The following is a 17,805-nucleotide window of genomic DNA, read 5'->3' on the forward strand; positions in this document are numbered from 1 at the left end:
CTACACTCGCTACTGCTAATTACCTGTCAAACCTGCGGAAAGTGTAAAAACTAGCTACTGTACGTGCCACTTGTGACAAGTTACCGAGGTCACACGAGGTAACATGGTTGCCGGGGTGCATTCACAGAGAGAGGTGCACTACTAACGGATAACATTACATCACTCACTCAACAGTGCCGTCTAGTATTACTGCTACAAAGAAAGAACATCTTCAGTTATCTGCACTGAAAGACAACGGTGCATCTATCATATACATCCCCCTTTACATATATGCATTAATTACCTTATTTATGTCACAAATGTAGGACTAAATTAGCATTTTGTACAAGCTTAACACCCCAGATTTCAATAATAGCCTTTTGTTCACATGTTAATGTTGTACCTTTAAGCTATAACTTTTTACATAAGGCCAACAAAAACTTGAGGATGATAAATGACTTGTTAAAGAGCTTTGGCACTGAGATTGTTGTATTCAGTGACCGGTTCGTAAGATCATTTGTGCTTCAATGAAACATCTATGCACAGAAGTTGTAGAATGTGTTGCTTTGCCCAAAAAATACAAAAGAATGACTTTATGCTTAGAAAAATAGATGCTCCAATATTTTGATGCTAGATTGGTCACAATTTTTTCAAACCTCCCCCTTGTGTTTCACCTAGACTTGCCATTTTTAGCACCCTGTACCGCTCGATATTACGTCTTTTTGATGTTCGAAACATTTGATGTCAGTTATCCATTATTGTTGAACATTTTTCTTTCTTAAAATGTAGGAAAGTAGCATTTGAATAGTGGGAGTTGAAGGAGGATATGTATTGTATTTGGAAAGATGATAATCTTTTTAGACAACTATTTCATGCACCTCTTTTGCTTGATAGTTTGAATTTACCTGGCTTGTTGTAACGTTATGTAAAAGTCTGTTGAGCAGAAACTATGCCATCATTACTGTGCCAGTAGTAAACATGTACATGTGTGTAGTATCACTGTACAGAAACGCAGCTATGTTGTAAATAAACAGTCTTTTTGTACACAACTGTAATATTATGCAATTTCTTGTTTTTTGTCTGTGTGTGTGTGTGTTTTATTTCTGACCGGGTGAGATTCCTTGTCCAGGAATGGTTAGATTTTACTGTTTGGTGTTTTTAGAAAAAGTTTTTGTCATGTTTGACTGAGTGGACTGAGTAGAGACGTTATGACAATATATCATAATCACTCTACATTCTTGCTATCAGTAGACGTGTTAAAAGCGCCGACCAACGGCCGCATGAAGTACTGCAACCAATGGTGACGCATAGCATTGTAATCAGTGCATGTGTCAAAAGCGCCGACCAACGGCCGGATGATGTACTGCAACCTATCGTGTAGCTGTAAAACCGATATTTATTCTCCTATTCAGACTTAAGTAAATGAAAAACGTAGAAAAGCAAGTCAGTAGGGAATCGGCGTTTTGTTGCTATTGAATTGTTGCATGAAGATGGTCGAAGATTCCCGCCGCAATGCCAAGTACGCGTTACCTGCGGCCGTTGCAGCGTTTGTGTGAGTAATGCAAGACCACTCAGCGGCGTCCTCTAGCGATATTATTTCAAAGCGCAGTACATTTTCTCCCTTTCCAGTGTCAAAGTGGTATGCTCCAACATGCAAATAGGTGGCGGGTATTTGGCCGCGTCACGGCTCGCATTGATACAAGGACATCCCCCTTTCAGTCCTAATTTTGCACTGTTAACTCTTTTAATCTCAATAAAAGAATTAAAACAAGCATACATGGTTAAATATGAGTCCATAATATATATGACTTGAAACGGAATCATTTTTATATTAGTTTTCATAACCTTTAAGCACTATTTTGTGGCCTCCCTCCGAAGAGGCGGAGGTTTATTGTCTAGAATTGGGGGCGAACAATCACTTCCTAATGGCTGACGTCTGGAATTAAAGTATAGAGTGGGTGGAAAAGATTGTTGAATTTCTTCCCCGGAAACCATCCAGTCGTCCCAGTTTTCGGCCAAACTTTTCCCAGAAAGGTTTCGCAGCCGGTGGCGCCGATTTTTACTCGCTGGCACTTCGGGAAAGTCTGCAAAAGCGATGACGTCCATGCTTCCTTTTACCCCTCCGATCGTGAAGCGGCTCCTGGGATGGAAGAAGGGGGAAGGCGAGGACAAGTGGTCGGAAAAGGCCGTGAAAAGTTTAGTCAAGAAGCTGAAGAAGACGTGCGGTCTGGAGGAACTTGAGAAGTCTATAACCCAGCAGGATCCCAACACAAAATGCGTGACGATTCCCAGGTAAGCTCGGAGGGAGGGGAGAAAACTTGCGTTTGTTTTGGGTCCGCCATCTTGATTTCGGGGGGTGAGGAAAAATCTCATCCCAAGGACGAAACTTTGGCGTTTTTGTCCTCGAAATCCCCCAGATTTTCTCATACCGATTGTCGATGTGATAAACTTGCTTTCTGCGTACAAAAGGTTCAGATTGTCAGCTTGATTTTGCAAGTTTGCATCCGACTTTGCAGCACCGAAATCTTGATACCTCGTTCTTTCAAGAACACCCCGATTAAAAACTTAAATTTCTCAGAAAAATTCGCCCCCAAAACTCTTTTCCTGGACAACGTTCAAATGAATTTTACCTTTACATTCCTCTGCAAAACATGAACCTATTTTGTTTACATCCAGATCTGATCTTTTGCCCCTTCCCCTTCTGAAATTTCCGAAACTTTTGACAGCTACAAGAGGCTGATGCTTGTCGGGGGCGCTCAGTTTCGGGGAAAGGAAATGACTCATTCTTAAACAAATAAAACGCTTTTGTTTCCTTGTATGATTTTCTTACGTCTTATATTCAACGATACTTTAAAGGAACGTCTTTATAATTTACACAACAATAAGTAGCTTCGCACTAGAGGTCTTCACTTTCCATAATTGCTCAAGCAATTAGCATTTATGCAAAAAATTAGCATACCAATTAGCAAAGAAAGAATACTTTACTTTCACTTGTTACTAGTTGTTAGTGTCTTCAGTTCCTTGTTTTGCTGCCAACTTTTGTGTGTGGAAAGTCGAATGATTGAAACATCATCCTTGTTTTCATAGAAAATATCTGAAAGTTCAGATTTGATTCAGCCAATTAAAGCTTAATAATAGGTATAATTTTCGAACGCTTTCTCTTTTAGGATTTACAGACACACACTTTTACTTTCTGCACAAGAAGTAGTTTTTATTTCAGCCATTTTGTCCCCGAAACTAGGACACCAGGTTGAGTGTAAAAGTTGAACCTGGTCTTCACTGTGCGTTTTGCGTGCCTGTGTGTATATTATGATCACATGACCTGTGTGCTACAATCGGTCCTTTGTTTCCAGCGACCTCCATTGTTACAGGTTCAAGTTTCATTCTTTGTTCTTGTTTCGGGATCGTATGTCGTAAATCGCTGTCCTCAAGTTACCTTAGACGTTCTCAACCCGCCCACCGATAACTTACGTTCGTATCTTTAATCAAGAACAGTTTACGTCGTCTTGGATGTTGAGATAGTGAGATTTTAGCGTGCTACACGCTTCGAGACAACGTGCGCTAAGGTACTCCACAAGCAAAGTATGAAACATGGGTGTGTTTGTATAGAATAGGTGACGTGCGATTGTGTGTACCATTGCCAGATTTCAACACGATTTCTACTCTGATTTTGTTGCTAGCAGTCTTTCGGAAGGACCAGAGTAAGTGGAGCCCCTCATTTCTTAAGAATAGTTGGAGTATGTGACGGTTTTTCTCAGTTTTGTTTCGTTTCCAGTCGGCTTGCGTTCAGTGTGTCTTTTGTTCCTATTTTAGATGTGGTAACGTTTGAAATATGGATGCCAAAATATTTACATTTAAAGGGGAAGTTTTCAACATTCTTCGTTGTGAAAGTCATTGTTTTTCCTTACTTTTGATTTCAGCGTCGTTTCTTTCCTTTTGGTTTTAACGTATTTGCAATTCTTTTTGCCAATTTTCATGCCACATATGCTTCACACTCCTATTTTTCTGTAAGATGGAAAGAGCATATCTAACTGGTAATCCATCGTTTGAAACTGACAGTGTTAATGCGTCATTGTTAACTAGACGAAAAGTTGTGACCAGGAGTGTAGATTGATTGTGCATTGCTGATTGTTATTGTAATGACCGTAACATGGGAACCCTAGGTTTGGACAGTTCCTAAACTCTTGAACCTCTAGCTATGATTTCAAGGCTACACAGTGTGATTTTCTGGATGCCATCTCTACATAGAACATCAAATTTGACTAGCAAGTGTGAAAGAAAAGAAAAAGATTTGCCTGAAATGAAGAGCCAAGATTCTCAGTCTAAAAGGACCAGAAAAGTTGCAAATAGATTTAAAAGTAAGTGATCAATTGGTCAAATAATTTTTACCCAAAATGGTGTCAAAGCGTAAAAGAAAAATAAATGTTTGTATGAGCTAGGTAGATCTATCAATTGTTTCAATCAATTCCATTCAAGAGGCCAACATTATATGAAAACAGATTGCTGGGAGGACAACTTGAATCTGGCTATTTCCACTCCCCAAAACCAAGTCTACAAAGAACAGACTTTGCCCACTGTTTTCTTGTAATCTTCCCATCTAACATTGCATTTTGAAATTTTAAAACCCAGCAAATGATTCATGAAAATCAGTATAACCTAAAATCCAACTTGTGCAACCGGAGACCTTGGGTCTCAGCTGTTTTCTGACAAATTAACAAGCTTTGCTTTAATCGTTGACATCAGACTTTGTCTGGCCCAAATGTTACTAGGGCAAGTATTGTCTGGGTTTGCCCTCTCGTTAGTCATCATGTAATGTCACAATAAAGTGCTCTGACGCAAGTTTGACTTCAGCATTTTCAGGCCATGTGAAATTTTGATACATTCAGGGCTGAAATACCACCTACATATGCAGGTTAATACAGGTAAGGTTGGAGTTGTACATGTGTAGGTATTTCTGATGTCTACCTGCACCTAACCAGCACTGGTCCATGCATTGGGTATATACAGGTTAGTGCAGGTAAAATTGGAGCTGTTCAGGTATTTCTGATGTCTACCTGCACCTAACCTGCACTGGTCCATTCACTGGATATATACAGGTTAGTGCAGGTAAAATTGGAGCTGTGCAGGTATTTCTGATGTCTACCTGCACCTAACCTGCACTGGTCCATTCACTGGGTATATACAGATTAGTGCAGGTAAAATTGGAGCTGTTCAGGTATTTCTGATGTCTACCTGCACCTAACCTGCACTGGTCCATGTACTGGGTATATACAGGTTAGTGCAGGTAACATTGGGGCTGTGCAGGTATTTCTGATGTCTACCTGCACCTAACCAGCACTGGTCCATGTACTGGGTATATACAGGTTAGTGCAGGTAAAATTGGAGCTGTGCAGGTATTTCTCAACAGTCAGTACTAGTAGTAGTACAGGTATGCGGGTTTGCAAGTGTTTCGAGCTCTGTACATGTGATGCTGCTAACAGTGGCCTGGTTTACACACACGTTATTGGGTCGAGTTGGAGTCGACTCGAGAGCTCCAATATATATAACTTACAAGTGCTGACTTTCGTAACATGGTCGGGAAGAACATACCACTGTCTGAAGTAGGGGGAATTTTTTTTTGCCATGCAAGTAAAAAAACAAAAGGAGATCCTCAGAACGATTCTTTGTGTGAAATACGCTTTACCAAAAGGCCACATGCAGCCGTCTGAAGTGTACAAAATTTGCTTGAAGAATATCTAAAGTCAAAGCCTTTTTACACATAGATACGCCCACCTCACTATGACTGTGAGTCATCATAGTTTGCTCCAAAGTGTGATATTAGGAATTGAGACAGACCGAAGCGTTGTTTTGACTGTCGCTGTCTGTACAATTCATATTTCAAGACGTTACAATACAGGTATTTATGTGTTCCACTATCTATATCTCTGACTTTATGCATTCTGTTAGTTTGGCTATGATACATTTGTGAAGCCAGGGCTGCATTACCTGCCAAAGTCAAGGTTTATCGTGTTGTACAGTGGAGTATACTGAACCTTACTTTTAGCGATAGGCGTGGTGTTTTTTCCGCGTGCTCAAGGTGTGGCTCTTTCTGGCCAAGTTTGTGTGAACAGGAGGATTTTTAGAATTTTTCTATGCAGCAAAATGATATTCTTTAACAGTCTTGAGTGCCTACTACGAAGTTGTAGTTCAAGAACACAAAAAGTCACCCGTACAGCAGCAACTGAACTCCACGTGTAACTGCCATTGTCCCCTCCCTACCTTACGGCTATATTTCGTTGAACAAAAGATATTTTCCCTGGCAGTGCTTCCTTTTTTTTCTTCCTTTTGGCTGCCTGTCCTAAAGACAGTGTGCATAGTTGTAGCTTGTTCAACTGTCGGCAACAGTACAGCATAACGTTTAACTTAACATTACGAGAAAAAGGTGTGTTGAATTGTAGCCCTCAGTGGTATGTGTGTCAAAGGTCATCGACCCGTGGTTACCTGTGTGAGTCATAACCCATAATGCCAAGTGTGCGTCCTGTGTGATAAGGTGATATCAAACCGGCAGGGCTTCTGAGAAACTCTCAGGTGCACAGGTGGTCGACAGGTAGGAATTCTTATCTCGGGAGGTGTCTAGATCTTGATCTTGATGTGTACACAAGGTTGGGAAAGTCGCAGGCTTGTTGAATTTGAAATGAGAACGGTTCGTTCTTATCTTAATTTGAAATCAGTTTAGGAATGTGGTACTGTAGGTCAAAAACCTTTTGAGGTTGGTTCCTGAAAGGTCATGATAGTGAAGGTCAGAGTTTTTCCACGTGGCTGGCAGAGAAAAGGGTTTATTGGGTAGTATTTGACAATAGCATTAGAAGAAGTAGACTAGTAACTGTAACAAGCGAACTGAACCACTGAAATGAACAAGGCGAGTTGTACAGTCTCCTGGCTCCCGGGAATCGAACCCCGGCTCGCCAGAACACAAACTCAATGCCCTTACCACTAGGCTAAAAGGTCCGAACCAGTTAGACAGTTATTGGTGCTTGAACCACAGTGTTGCACAAGTTACAATGTAAGTCTCAGTTTCTATCTTGTAAGTAGCAAGATTTTTATCCTGAACTCCATTGGTCTCTCACCAGTGTTCAGCAGGAGTGGTGAACTGTACAAAGTTCATGGGTCTCTCATATATGTTTTGTTGGATGATATCAAGTGTAATGAAGATTTTTCACATCTATTTTGCTGTCTACTTTTGCAAGATTTGAAAAGCTTTGTTAACTGCCAGCAAAGGCCTGTACAAACTTCATGGGTATCACACCCATGTTTTCTTCGAAGAGGTCATCAAACTGCAAACTCACCTGTGTTTTTCAAAGAGCCTCAAACTTAGCAAACTTCACTGGTCTCTAACCCATGTTTTTTTCAAGATCAAACTGAAGTGGTCTCTCACCTGTGTTGTTTAAAGATGTGCAAACTTCATGGGCTTCCCACCCATGTTTTTTTCAAGGTCAAACTTTATGGGTCTCTCACCTGTGTTTTTTTTCAGCATCAAAATTCATGGGTCTCTCACCTGTGTTTTTTCAAGATCAAACTTCGTGGGTCTCTCACCTGTGTTTATTAAAAGATGTGCAGACTTCATGGGTCTCTCACCTGTGTTTTGCAGGTCCCTAGACGGCCGACTACAGGTGTCCCACAGAAAAGGTCTCCCGCACGTGATCTACTGCCGGCTGTGGAGGTGGCCGGACTTGCAGAGCCACCATGAGCTACGGGCCCTCGAGACCTGCGAGTACGCCTTCAGTCTGAAGCGCGAGGAAGTCTGCGTGAACCCGTACCACTACCAGAGAGTCGAAACACCAGGTACGGAACGCCTTCTTTGTTTTCTTAGCTCCTATGCTGTACAAGGACTGATATTCTGTTTTCTTCTTCTTGTGCAATATGATCTGTACCACTACCAGGGAGTCGAAACACCCGGTTCGGAACGCTTTCTTTGTTTCCCTTGGGTATATGCAGAATTTGTTTTCTCTAATGATTAATGCAAGTAGCAGAAAAAAGCATTTTTTAAGTCCTGGTTATTTCTTTCAAACAGTGTACAACAAAACTACCTACTGTATACATACATGACTACGTACTGTACATCAGGTACAGGTACCAGCACAGAGGTTTAGGTAACCTGAACAATTTGACAAAGTAACCTGTGAACTCTTACCACTACCTGAGAGTCGAAACACCTGGAATGGAACACTAAGTTTGTTTTCTCAGTTTCATTACTGTACAAGAGCTTGATACAATGTATTTCTGTTTTTGTACTAAATAAGGACTGCCTGGTCATTGATTTATAGTCAAACCAAGACTTATTGACCAACTGTACATCATTTTCATGGTACCATTTTGTAGCACTACACATCCCTACTGCTTTATGTACAAAAGGATTAACAGGTTCGGCCATGTTCTACAATAAAATTAGACCTTAATCCACTTTAATCCCTCTTAAACCTTTTCTCGGTAATGAATCGGGCTGATGTTACACTGATATGATATGTTGTCTGGATTGTTGGAGGAGAGTCCTTTGTGCAAAGTGGTCCTAAAACGAGGTATCTGGGACTGCTATAGAACTGTGTCTTGTCTGAAACTCTAGTAGTGTGGTGACTATTTATAGTTACGGTTCTTTTTGTATCTTGGTGTCACTGTTCTATCTAATTGTTTGGTAGAGTAGAAGAGTTTAGCCCCTCAACATGGGTTAAACAGGTAAGGAAAGACCTATGTGCAAAGTTTGTTGTTTCGTGCTAATAATTTTTCACTTCTCACTGCCTCTCTTTTTGTTGTCTACCTGGAGGGTTAAATTTTGACGTCTAAGAAGTCATTGCTATTCTGTATAGAAACCTAACCTCAGCTGACCTTTAGTTGTAAGAGATCGAGTAACAGATATCTTGAGTCAGGTGACAGTTCTTAGTATTTGTTTTTCCTCCCTAACACACAATAGGGGATGCCCCCCCTACTGGTTCTGCCTGTGGTAACAAAGACATATGAAAGACATGTGACTACCAGTTGTAACCACTATGCTACACAACTAGAGATAACTGGAGTACACTGGAAACAACTAGAACTAGTAGTAGAAGTGTTATATTGGAAGTCTTTAGTATGATGTATGGATTCTGTGGGTCCAACGTAAGCAAGAAGACTGAAGTGTAGATACTTGTATGGTGTCTATCCAGACAAGAAGATTTTATGTGTTCAAAACCATTTGGAATTGTAAAGGTAAGGTTGATAACAGTATGTTCGAACATATAGTTGGCATGCATTGTTTATAACTGTTATTTCCCTAAATTATCTTGACCAAAAGGTCGAGGATTTGGATTTCATACGCAATATGCATGTTACAGGAAAGGGTGAAGTTTGAAGGATGTTAAAATGTGGCCCACTGTTCATTGTGTTTTTTGTAAAGAGCTAGGAGTATTTTCCCAGCAGTACTGTACGATAAACATATACATATATCTTTCCTGTCAAGACCAGTGCAAGATTAACCCTTCAGTGAGCTAAACTGGTTCAACATTACCTTCATCAATTTCCCTTTTCTTCAGTAAATTTTATATTCTCCTAAAGGGTGGTATAAAACAGGAAGTAGGCAGTCCTTGCCATGGTAATCAACTCTTTACTGGCAACATGCTGGATAATTAAAGGAAGGAGATTAAAAGTCTTTTGATCAGTGTAATGTAATTATACTTATGTTGCATCATCTCAAGCAATCGTCGTTATTAACCTCTAGCATGCTTAGGCAGCTGTTTGGTACCAATTTTGTATTGGTTATAGGGTAAGGCAGCAGGGAGAAGGTTTAATTCAGCCTTGTGAGGAACCTGGCAGGTTTGTCTACATGTATAACTCCCATTTTGAAATCAAGGTTTTCTGTGTGTTTTCTTTAGCATATTTTGCAGGGAAAATGTTTTCCTTATATACTAGTTATAGAAAACTTGTAGTATACTGTCATGCCATGCCATGTCATGATAAAGCATGATCATCATCAAAAAAGGATAATTTTTATGATATCCTGTATTTTAAGTATCATACATCATTTGGAGATTATCAGTAAAAGGTGAAGTAGCTTTGATTGAAGCTGTCGTCATCCATACATAAAAAAGTTGGCAACCTAAAAATGACTTTGAGCAACCTACTTTTATTTCCAGGTTGCACACTGGACAACCTGTAAAAAAATATATTTAAAATTTGATTTAAGCATTAAGCAGGTTTTACAGCTAAGGGTGTGAAGTGGTTTTTCGGTAAGGTGCTTTCCTGACACAGTGCACCTTTTTTCAGCAATACGTGTACCTCTGTTTTGAGCAACCTACTTTTTTATTTTCAGGTTACACACTTGACAACCTGTAAGATAAAAAACGTAAAAATGTTGATTTAAATATTTAGTAGATTTTACAGCTAAGGGTGTGGAGTGGTTTTTTGGTAAGGCGCTTTCCTGACACAGTGCACCTTTTTTTCTGCATTACATGTACCTCTGTTTTTAGCAACCTACATAAAATTCACTTTCAGGCCGCGCACTTAGCAACCTGTAAGAAAATAAATGTAAAAAGTTAATTTAACATTTAGTAGGTTTTGCAGCTAAGGGTGCACTACCAAAAATGCAATTTCTTGTATTCTAGTTTTTTCTTACATACAGAAAAATATTACTTCATGCAAGCAAATTTTTCTGTATTCAAGAAAAAGGTTTTGTCCACGAATTAAGCAATTTTTTACTTACTGAGCTTTTTCTTGTAGTAAGAAAATCTTTCTTATAAAAATGACCTTGGTAACTGCCGGAAAGTAATTCTTGCAGTAAGATTTTTTTTCTATGTATATTCTTGATTCAGACACATGGATCTGAGGTTCTTATACTAAGAATTAATTTCTCACTTAAAGGCTGGTATTCTTGACAAAAACTTTACTGCCTAGAAATGGTTTCTTACTGCTAGCTTTTATGTTCTTACAAAAAGAATGCATTTCTCTTCTTAAGACCAAAATTCTTGATAGCAAGAACTACTTTCTTATTTCTAAGATTTAGGTTCTTATACCAACACGTCTTTTCTTACTTCAAGACCAAAATTCTTACAGCCAAGAAATCCTTTCTTCTTTTCAAGTTTTTTGTTCTTATAACAAGAATGCATTTCTCTACTTAAGACCTGCAATCTTAATACCTAGAACTGCTTTCTTATTTTCAAGATTTAGGTTCTTACACTAAGAATATTTTCCTCACTTCAAGACCAAACATGCTTATCGCTGAGAAATGTTTTCTTACATCAAGATTTATCTTCTTACATCAAGAATCCTTTTCTCGCTTCAGGGGCAAAAATTGTTATCGCCTAGAAATACTTTCTTACCTCTAGAGCTGATCTTCTTATACAAAGAATATTTTTCTCACCTCAAGAACATAATTCTTGCTGCCTAGAAAATACTTTGAGATTGATCTTCTTACAATAAGCATACTTTTCTTGCATCAAGAGCAAAGATTGTTTATTGCCAAGAAATGTTTTCTTACTTCTAAGATTTATCTTCTTACATCAAGAGCACAATTCTTGCTACCAAGAAATGTTTGCTTACTTCTAAGATTAATATTCTTACACCAAGAATATTTTTTCTTATATCAAGAGCACAATTCTTGCTACCAAGAAATGTTTGCTTACTTCTAAGATTAATATTCTTACACCAATAATACTTTTCTTATATCAAGAGCAGAATTCTTGCTACCAAGAAATGTTTTCTTACTTCTATAATTGATCTTCTTACAACAAGAATGCTTTTCTTACATCAAGAGCAGAATTCTTGCTACCAAGAAATGTATTCTTACTTCAAAGATTAATATTCTTACACCAAGAATATTTTTCTTACATCAAGAGCACAATTCTTGCTGCCAAGAAATGTTTGCTTACTTCTAAGATTAATCTTCTTACAACAAGACTACTTTTCTTATATCAAGAGCACAATTCTTGCTGCCAAGAATTTTTTTCTTACTTCTAAGACTAATATTCTTACACCAAGAATACTTTTCTTCCACCAAGAGCACAATTCTTGCTGTCAAGAAATGTTTGCTTACTTCTAAGATTAATCTTCTTACAACAAGAATGCTTTTCTTACTTCAAGAACACAATTCTTGCTACCTAGAAATGTTTTCTTACTCTTAAGACTGATGTTCTTACAATAAGAATCTCACTCCAAGAGTTACAGTTAAAATGACATGTTGATGGCTTAATATTTCTGTAAATTGTGGAGTCTGGTATAAAAAAAATGACATTGGCAAAGCTTTACAGTGTATTATTTCAAAAATAATAGGTATAATAATAATATACATTATATACAATATTGTTGTACAAATACCAAAACTAATTTTGATACAAAGCCTACTGAAACTGAAAGGACATAAAGATTACAAACTGCTATGTAATTAACATGCTATATGATTTATTACATATGATATATTTCATAATATATAATTCTTTATCGTCTTGGAAGGTGGTGTAGAGCAGCCTCATCTGACTTGGTAGTGATAACAGATGATCATCTTCGACTATGGAAACCAAACCCTTCAAGCCCATTTCTGTTGACATTGGCATTCCCATTGGCATCTTCCAATATCTGGGGGAAAAATGAAGACTATGTTATTCATTTTTACTTTCTGAGTTGAGCTAACTAACTTCCAGCTTCTAGATGTGAAAGTTCCAATTGAATTGATTTCTTCACAAAACACATTATATGTTTTATCATTCTTTAACCTATCCATATGTTTTCCAGAAACAATACGTTTAAAATAGTCCACCCCTCGGAGGTGGAATGTAATCTTCCAATGTGTGCGGATCGCTTTTTGATTAAAATCTATTAATTCATCGGCCAAAAAGATGTTTTGAGTTGGACCCAAAGAGGCTATACTTATCATTATCTCTAATGCTTGATGCTTTTGACGATTAAACCATCCAGGGGCCCTTTGACTTTTCTTTTATATGATAAATAAAGTTGAGCTGATTTTCATACAGTCGGGTGGGGAGGGGGGCACTTACCCTTTCCATACTGCTATCCAGTGTTTCCGTGCAAAATTTGGCATCTGCTGCAGGCTCAGACCATGATCCCCATCTTGTATATGTTCTCTTGTACCTGGGTTTTGACTTTGAAACCGACTTGAGTCTTCAATTAATACAAAATAGAACTAGAAGTGAACAGCACTTGAAGGCATGAACTTCTCAGAGCTTTGGCCCTGCTGTCAACTGCCTGTGGCATTTGAAACCACCAATCAGGAGTTAGGAAAAGATCACATGGCAAGTGTTGCCATTGGTCAAAATTTTATGCAGATATTTGCTAGAACAATCAAGATTTTTAAAGAAAATTTAACTTGGCTTCTATTTCTTGCAACAGCCTCATCTTAGCCAGGAAACAACCATTATATTATACGAGTTCAAATAAGAATTTCAAAGTATTTCTTGTATTTCTTAAAGTATTATTATCAAGAAAAACAAGAAATGCATTCCTCAAAGTTTCTTGATACGAAAATCAAGAACATTCAAGAATATTATTCTAGTTATGACTCGAACTTTGTCTTCTAGTTTAAATATCTTGAAAATTCTTGTTTTTCTAAGCAGGATATCCCAAGAAAGGCAAGAAGAAAATTCTTCTATTTTCTTAAACATCCCAAGAAAAGCAAGAATTTTTTTCTCAAAGGTTCTTGATACGAAAATCAAGAACATTCAAGAATATTATTCTAGTTATGACTCAAACTTTGTCTTCTAGCTTAAATATCTTGAAAATTCTTGTTTTTCTAAGCAGGATACCTCAAGAAAGGCAAGAAGAAAATTCTTCTATTTTCTTAAACATCCCAAGAAAATCAAGAATTTCTTTCTCAAGGTTTCTTGATACGAAAATAAAGAACACTCAAGAATAAAATTCTAGTTGTTGCTTGTTTTCATAATCTTGAATTCTTGTTTTTTCTTACTACCAGAAAAAGAAGATAGGGGAGAGAAAAATTCTTGTATTTTCTTATACATGGCAAGAAATAGATTCTCCATACAAGAAAAACAATAACTTTTAACTTCAATTTCTAGAAAATTCTTATGAGAGAAAATCCTTTCTAGAAATTATTTCTTTATCTAAGAAAAATAAGAAAATGTTTCTTGTTGTGAGAATTTACAAGACAAGATTCTTGGAATGGTCCCTTGTGCTTTTCTTATTTATTCTTATCATTTTCATGGAAGTTCTTCATTCAAGAAAATTTGTCCACGAATTAAGTAAAAACAAGAAAACTAGAAAAAACAAGAAAAATCATTTTTGGTAGTGTGTGGAGTGGTTTTTCGGTAAGGCTCTTTCCTGACACCGTGTACCTTTTTTCCAGCGTTACCTCCAGTTCTGGTGCCCCGAAACCCCCTGGGAGACCTCCTCGCAGAACTAGCCCTGGATGGCAGTTACCCAGCGCCAGGTGTAAAATAATCTCTTGCCTTTTTTAGCTAAGGTGGACCGATCGAACCGTAGGGCCCTCCTCCCGGTGGTATACAGGAAACCCCCATAAACCCCCTCGCAACATGCATGTGTCACTGTAACCTGAGAGGGGTGTAGCTGGGATCCGTGGAACTCGATAGCTCGTATCTTAATCACGGCGCACAAATCTGGTAGTATCTTATTATAACTTGTAGAAATTAATTATCAAACCTTTATTCTAACACTAGATTGAATTGGACATACCAAATTTTCCTACATATTAATTAAAGACTTGTAGAATTACAGAGTATCTATTACGCTTACGAGTTTATTTCCCAACCCTTCTTAACACCATATCGAGAAAATCTAAACGGTAGTGTTAAAATAAACCGCAAAGTAAAATGCTAAAGCTTACACCCCTTTCACGTTACACTGATACATGTCTGTGTGTTTCAGAGTGCGAACGATAAAGGACGAAGTCTCCAGTTTGTAACGTTTGAATGTTTGTTTCTCGTGCAGTACTTCCACCCGTACTTGTACCGAGGAACCCACCAGGGGAGATGCCAGCAGAGCTTCCACCGTTGGACGACTATCTGAACTCCGTACCAGAGAACACCAGCTATCCACAGGACGTACCCACACAGAACTACTCTCTACCAGGTATGTAAAACAAGTAAAAAATTCATCCTCAATTGAGGTGAAGCATGATGCTTTTTCAAGTAGCTACTAGTGCACAGTGGAAAGTGACTTTGCTACGGCTTTGCTTGGGCAACAATGGGTTCTTCCAGGAAGCTTATTTCATAAAGATATTGTTCTAAGAAAGAAGCTCCGGCATGGAACTAGCTTCAAGGGTGTATGGTGGTCTGTGGTTAGAGTTGTTGACTTGTAAATGCTATACTAGGTTCTAGGTTCAAATCCATAGCAGGTCTCAATGTGATATCAACTTCAAGAAATATGATATCATTTTGAGGTATTTGGATAAGTCATACAAGAGAAACACTCAATTAAACAGGGCTCAGATGTGTTAAGATTTAGCTTTAAAAGGGTTTTCTACATTGAAGTTCTTAACTCAGAGAGGCAGTATAGAGTTTGTAAATACATTTTGCTGATACTCTACTTTATTTTATGTTATGCTCCAAAAATTATTTCTGTGCTCCTAGATTTCGGACCCTGCAGCTAGCCTAAGCCAGCTTTTTCCAGTAGATAGCAGTTTCATTCCAAATAAAACAATGTCACATGCATAACACAAACTTTTCCCAATGGCTGTTGAAAAGTTATGAGCCTAAAACTGCCCCCTACCAATGAGAATCCTCCAAGCATGTCATGTGACTCATCACATGACATCCCCAGCCAATCAGAACCAAGATTGGGCCAAGATTGACAGGTGTGTAAGCCAATGAGAGCGAGAGTATTATCCCACCTGTTACCTAAGGCAGCTGCCCACCTTGGGTTTTTCACTTTTTTATCGGAAATGGAACCATACCGGGCGTACTTAGAGGAGTCTTCTATCTTCGGTATGTTGGTTTTGGTTTTTGTTCTCCGGTATTGGAAAGAGCGGGGGCAGGAAATGTTCATTTTGCACTGAACTTTATTTCCAGAAATGTCGAGCTAGATGGTGCTGTATGTTTATTTGGAATAAAATTCGACAAAAGCAAGGACATTTTTAAAATGTAGTATAATTATCTTAAATTGAAAGTGGACAAATTTGTGCTGAGGTTTCATTGCTTGGGGAGAGCTCTGCAGTATGAACTGTCATACATGTAGTGTTAAGTCTTTTGGCAAAGATAGTTTGGAAAAAGGAGAGAGCTACTTTAGATATTGTCTGCCAATGTTATTCTAGTAAAGCCTATTCTATTTGATTTTGAATATAGATATTAAAAGCTAAGATTTGGATCTTACTACAGATATTGCAATCCTTTTCTTCTAGAAAGTGATGCTAAATCAAAAGTAGAATTAAATTTTCCATTTCTTTTCGATAAAAGGTTCTGGAAAATATTGTATGTCAAACTCTGTATTTAAAAAAACATTCTTATATAACTGAATTGCTACATTACTACCCGGAACGGAAAACAATCTAAAGACTATTTTTTTTATTGCAAGAAGCTCTTTTTGTATTTAGAAATTGTGGTTATTATTTCTGTTAAAAGTGACAATAATTGGTGTTAGTTGCATATTCTTAAATGGTAATTTTTTCTGCCAAAGATTAGTCTTAATTTCATCTTGGCTGTAGCCCAATCTAGGGTACAACAATTTCATCCGCAGATACTTAGAGTCCTGTGTCCAGTTTATTTGTCTGCAACACAAAGAAAAATGGCTGGACAAAAATCAAGCTACGACGTCTGCTCTCCTTATTGTCGATCGATCCAGACGTAGAATTAAATTTTCTGACTGCCTCAGTTGCAGGCAGGGTTTCGGTACGTTTGATTTGAGCCCCTGCACGCGCGGGTAATTACATGTATAGAAACATGTAACCAACTTATCACAAACCTCAATTTTGTATTAGGGCTACAACATGTTTATTAATGAGCAAAAATGTTTATTAACAATTTTAAAAGAACAGAAACAACATGTAGGAACCTTTGTCTTTTTATTGTAGCTATTCACAAAAATATGACAACAATGTACTAGGTAACATAAGAATTAAAAGTATCGAATTGTGATAATGAGTAAAATTACTAGTCTTTTTTCTATAATGGCTCGAACTGTGTGTTTTTACAATGAAATATGAGCTACTGATTCATAGGTTATACTTTCAGACAACAGTTACATGGAATGTTCTGTTATAATCTTGCGCAAAGGTCATGATACGCAGTGTACTTGATTTCACACTTCTGAGAAACCAGACAGTCCCGCCGCTAATGCACACTCAAAATCAACATCATGCTCTTCAGTCTGTAGCACTTTTAGTGGCAGTTGTTCTTTTACAATGTATATGGACAGGCAGGGCTGGAAATACAATTAAGCAACTTGCAATTTGCAAGTGATTTTTCAGATTTGCAAGTAAAAATAAGGCCACACCAATTTAATTTCTTGGTTAACGGATTTTTTTTTGTTAATTTTAGCAAAACAAATCATGAAAACAGAAGGCTGGGGTGAAAACTTGCACCCGACCCTGTTCACTCCCTGAAATTGTGTGCACCAAAGTACGAACTTTCCTCTGTATTTTGAGCCCTGGACTGGGCTCGACAAAGTTCGAAATATGGGTTGCTGTGCACTATTGTGCACCCAGAATTGGAGCTGTACACCTATTTGTTGACTGTTGGTGCACTCGTGCACATATTTTTGTAGGCTTATATTGTAATTAAATTACCTAAAGCACTAAATCAGAATTATTCACTTCTAGTATATGCGAAGCCAAGACAAGAGTATACAACATACACGCATTCTTGCCTCAAAATAGTAAAACCTAAAAATTTGTTCAAGTAT

General features: G+C 37.9%; 1 protein-coding gene and 1 long non-coding RNA gene across 7 annotated transcripts in view; one reads left to right on the top strand and one right to left on the bottom strand.

Annotated features, from left to right (window-relative positions):
• The first annotated feature begins 1,858 nt into the window (after window positions 1-1,858).
• The window catches only part of LOC136425723 (mothers against decapentaplegic homolog 3-like), a 28,857-nt gene continuing 12,910 nt past the window's right edge, over window positions 1,859-17,805 (top strand). Inside the window, exons 1-4 of one of the 6 annotated variants that reach the window (XM_066414656.1) lie at window positions 1,859-2,271; window positions 7,607-7,800; window positions 14,297-14,380; window positions 14,899-15,039. In XM_066414656.1, coding sequence (XP_066270753.1) covers window positions 2,075-2,271; window positions 7,607-7,800; window positions 14,297-14,380; window positions 14,899-15,039 — 616 coding nt within the window. In that variant the 5' untranslated portion in view covers window positions 1,859-2,074. Of the gene's footprint in view, window positions 2,272-3,659; window positions 3,681-7,606; window positions 7,801-14,296; window positions 14,381-14,898; window positions 15,040-17,805 lie in introns of those variants that run through there. The other 5 variants (XM_066414657.1, XM_066414661.1, XM_066414658.1 and 2 more) reach the window with 5 other exon arrangements.
• On the bottom strand, window positions 11,164-14,247 carry LOC136425725 (uncharacterized). Its single transcript, XR_010754117.1, has 2 exons — window positions 12,975-14,247; window positions 11,164-12,555 (listed from the first exon to the last, which is right to left on the bottom strand). It is a non-coding gene; the product is annotated as an uncharacterized lncRNA (long non-coding RNA).

This window comes from Branchiostoma lanceolatum, chromosome 19 (genome assembly GCF_035083965.1).
Source record: "Branchiostoma lanceolatum isolate klBraLanc5 chromosome 19, klBraLanc5.hap2, whole genome shotgun sequence".
NCBI lineage: Eukaryota > Metazoa > Chordata > Leptocardii > Amphioxiformes > Branchiostomatidae > Branchiostoma > Branchiostoma lanceolatum.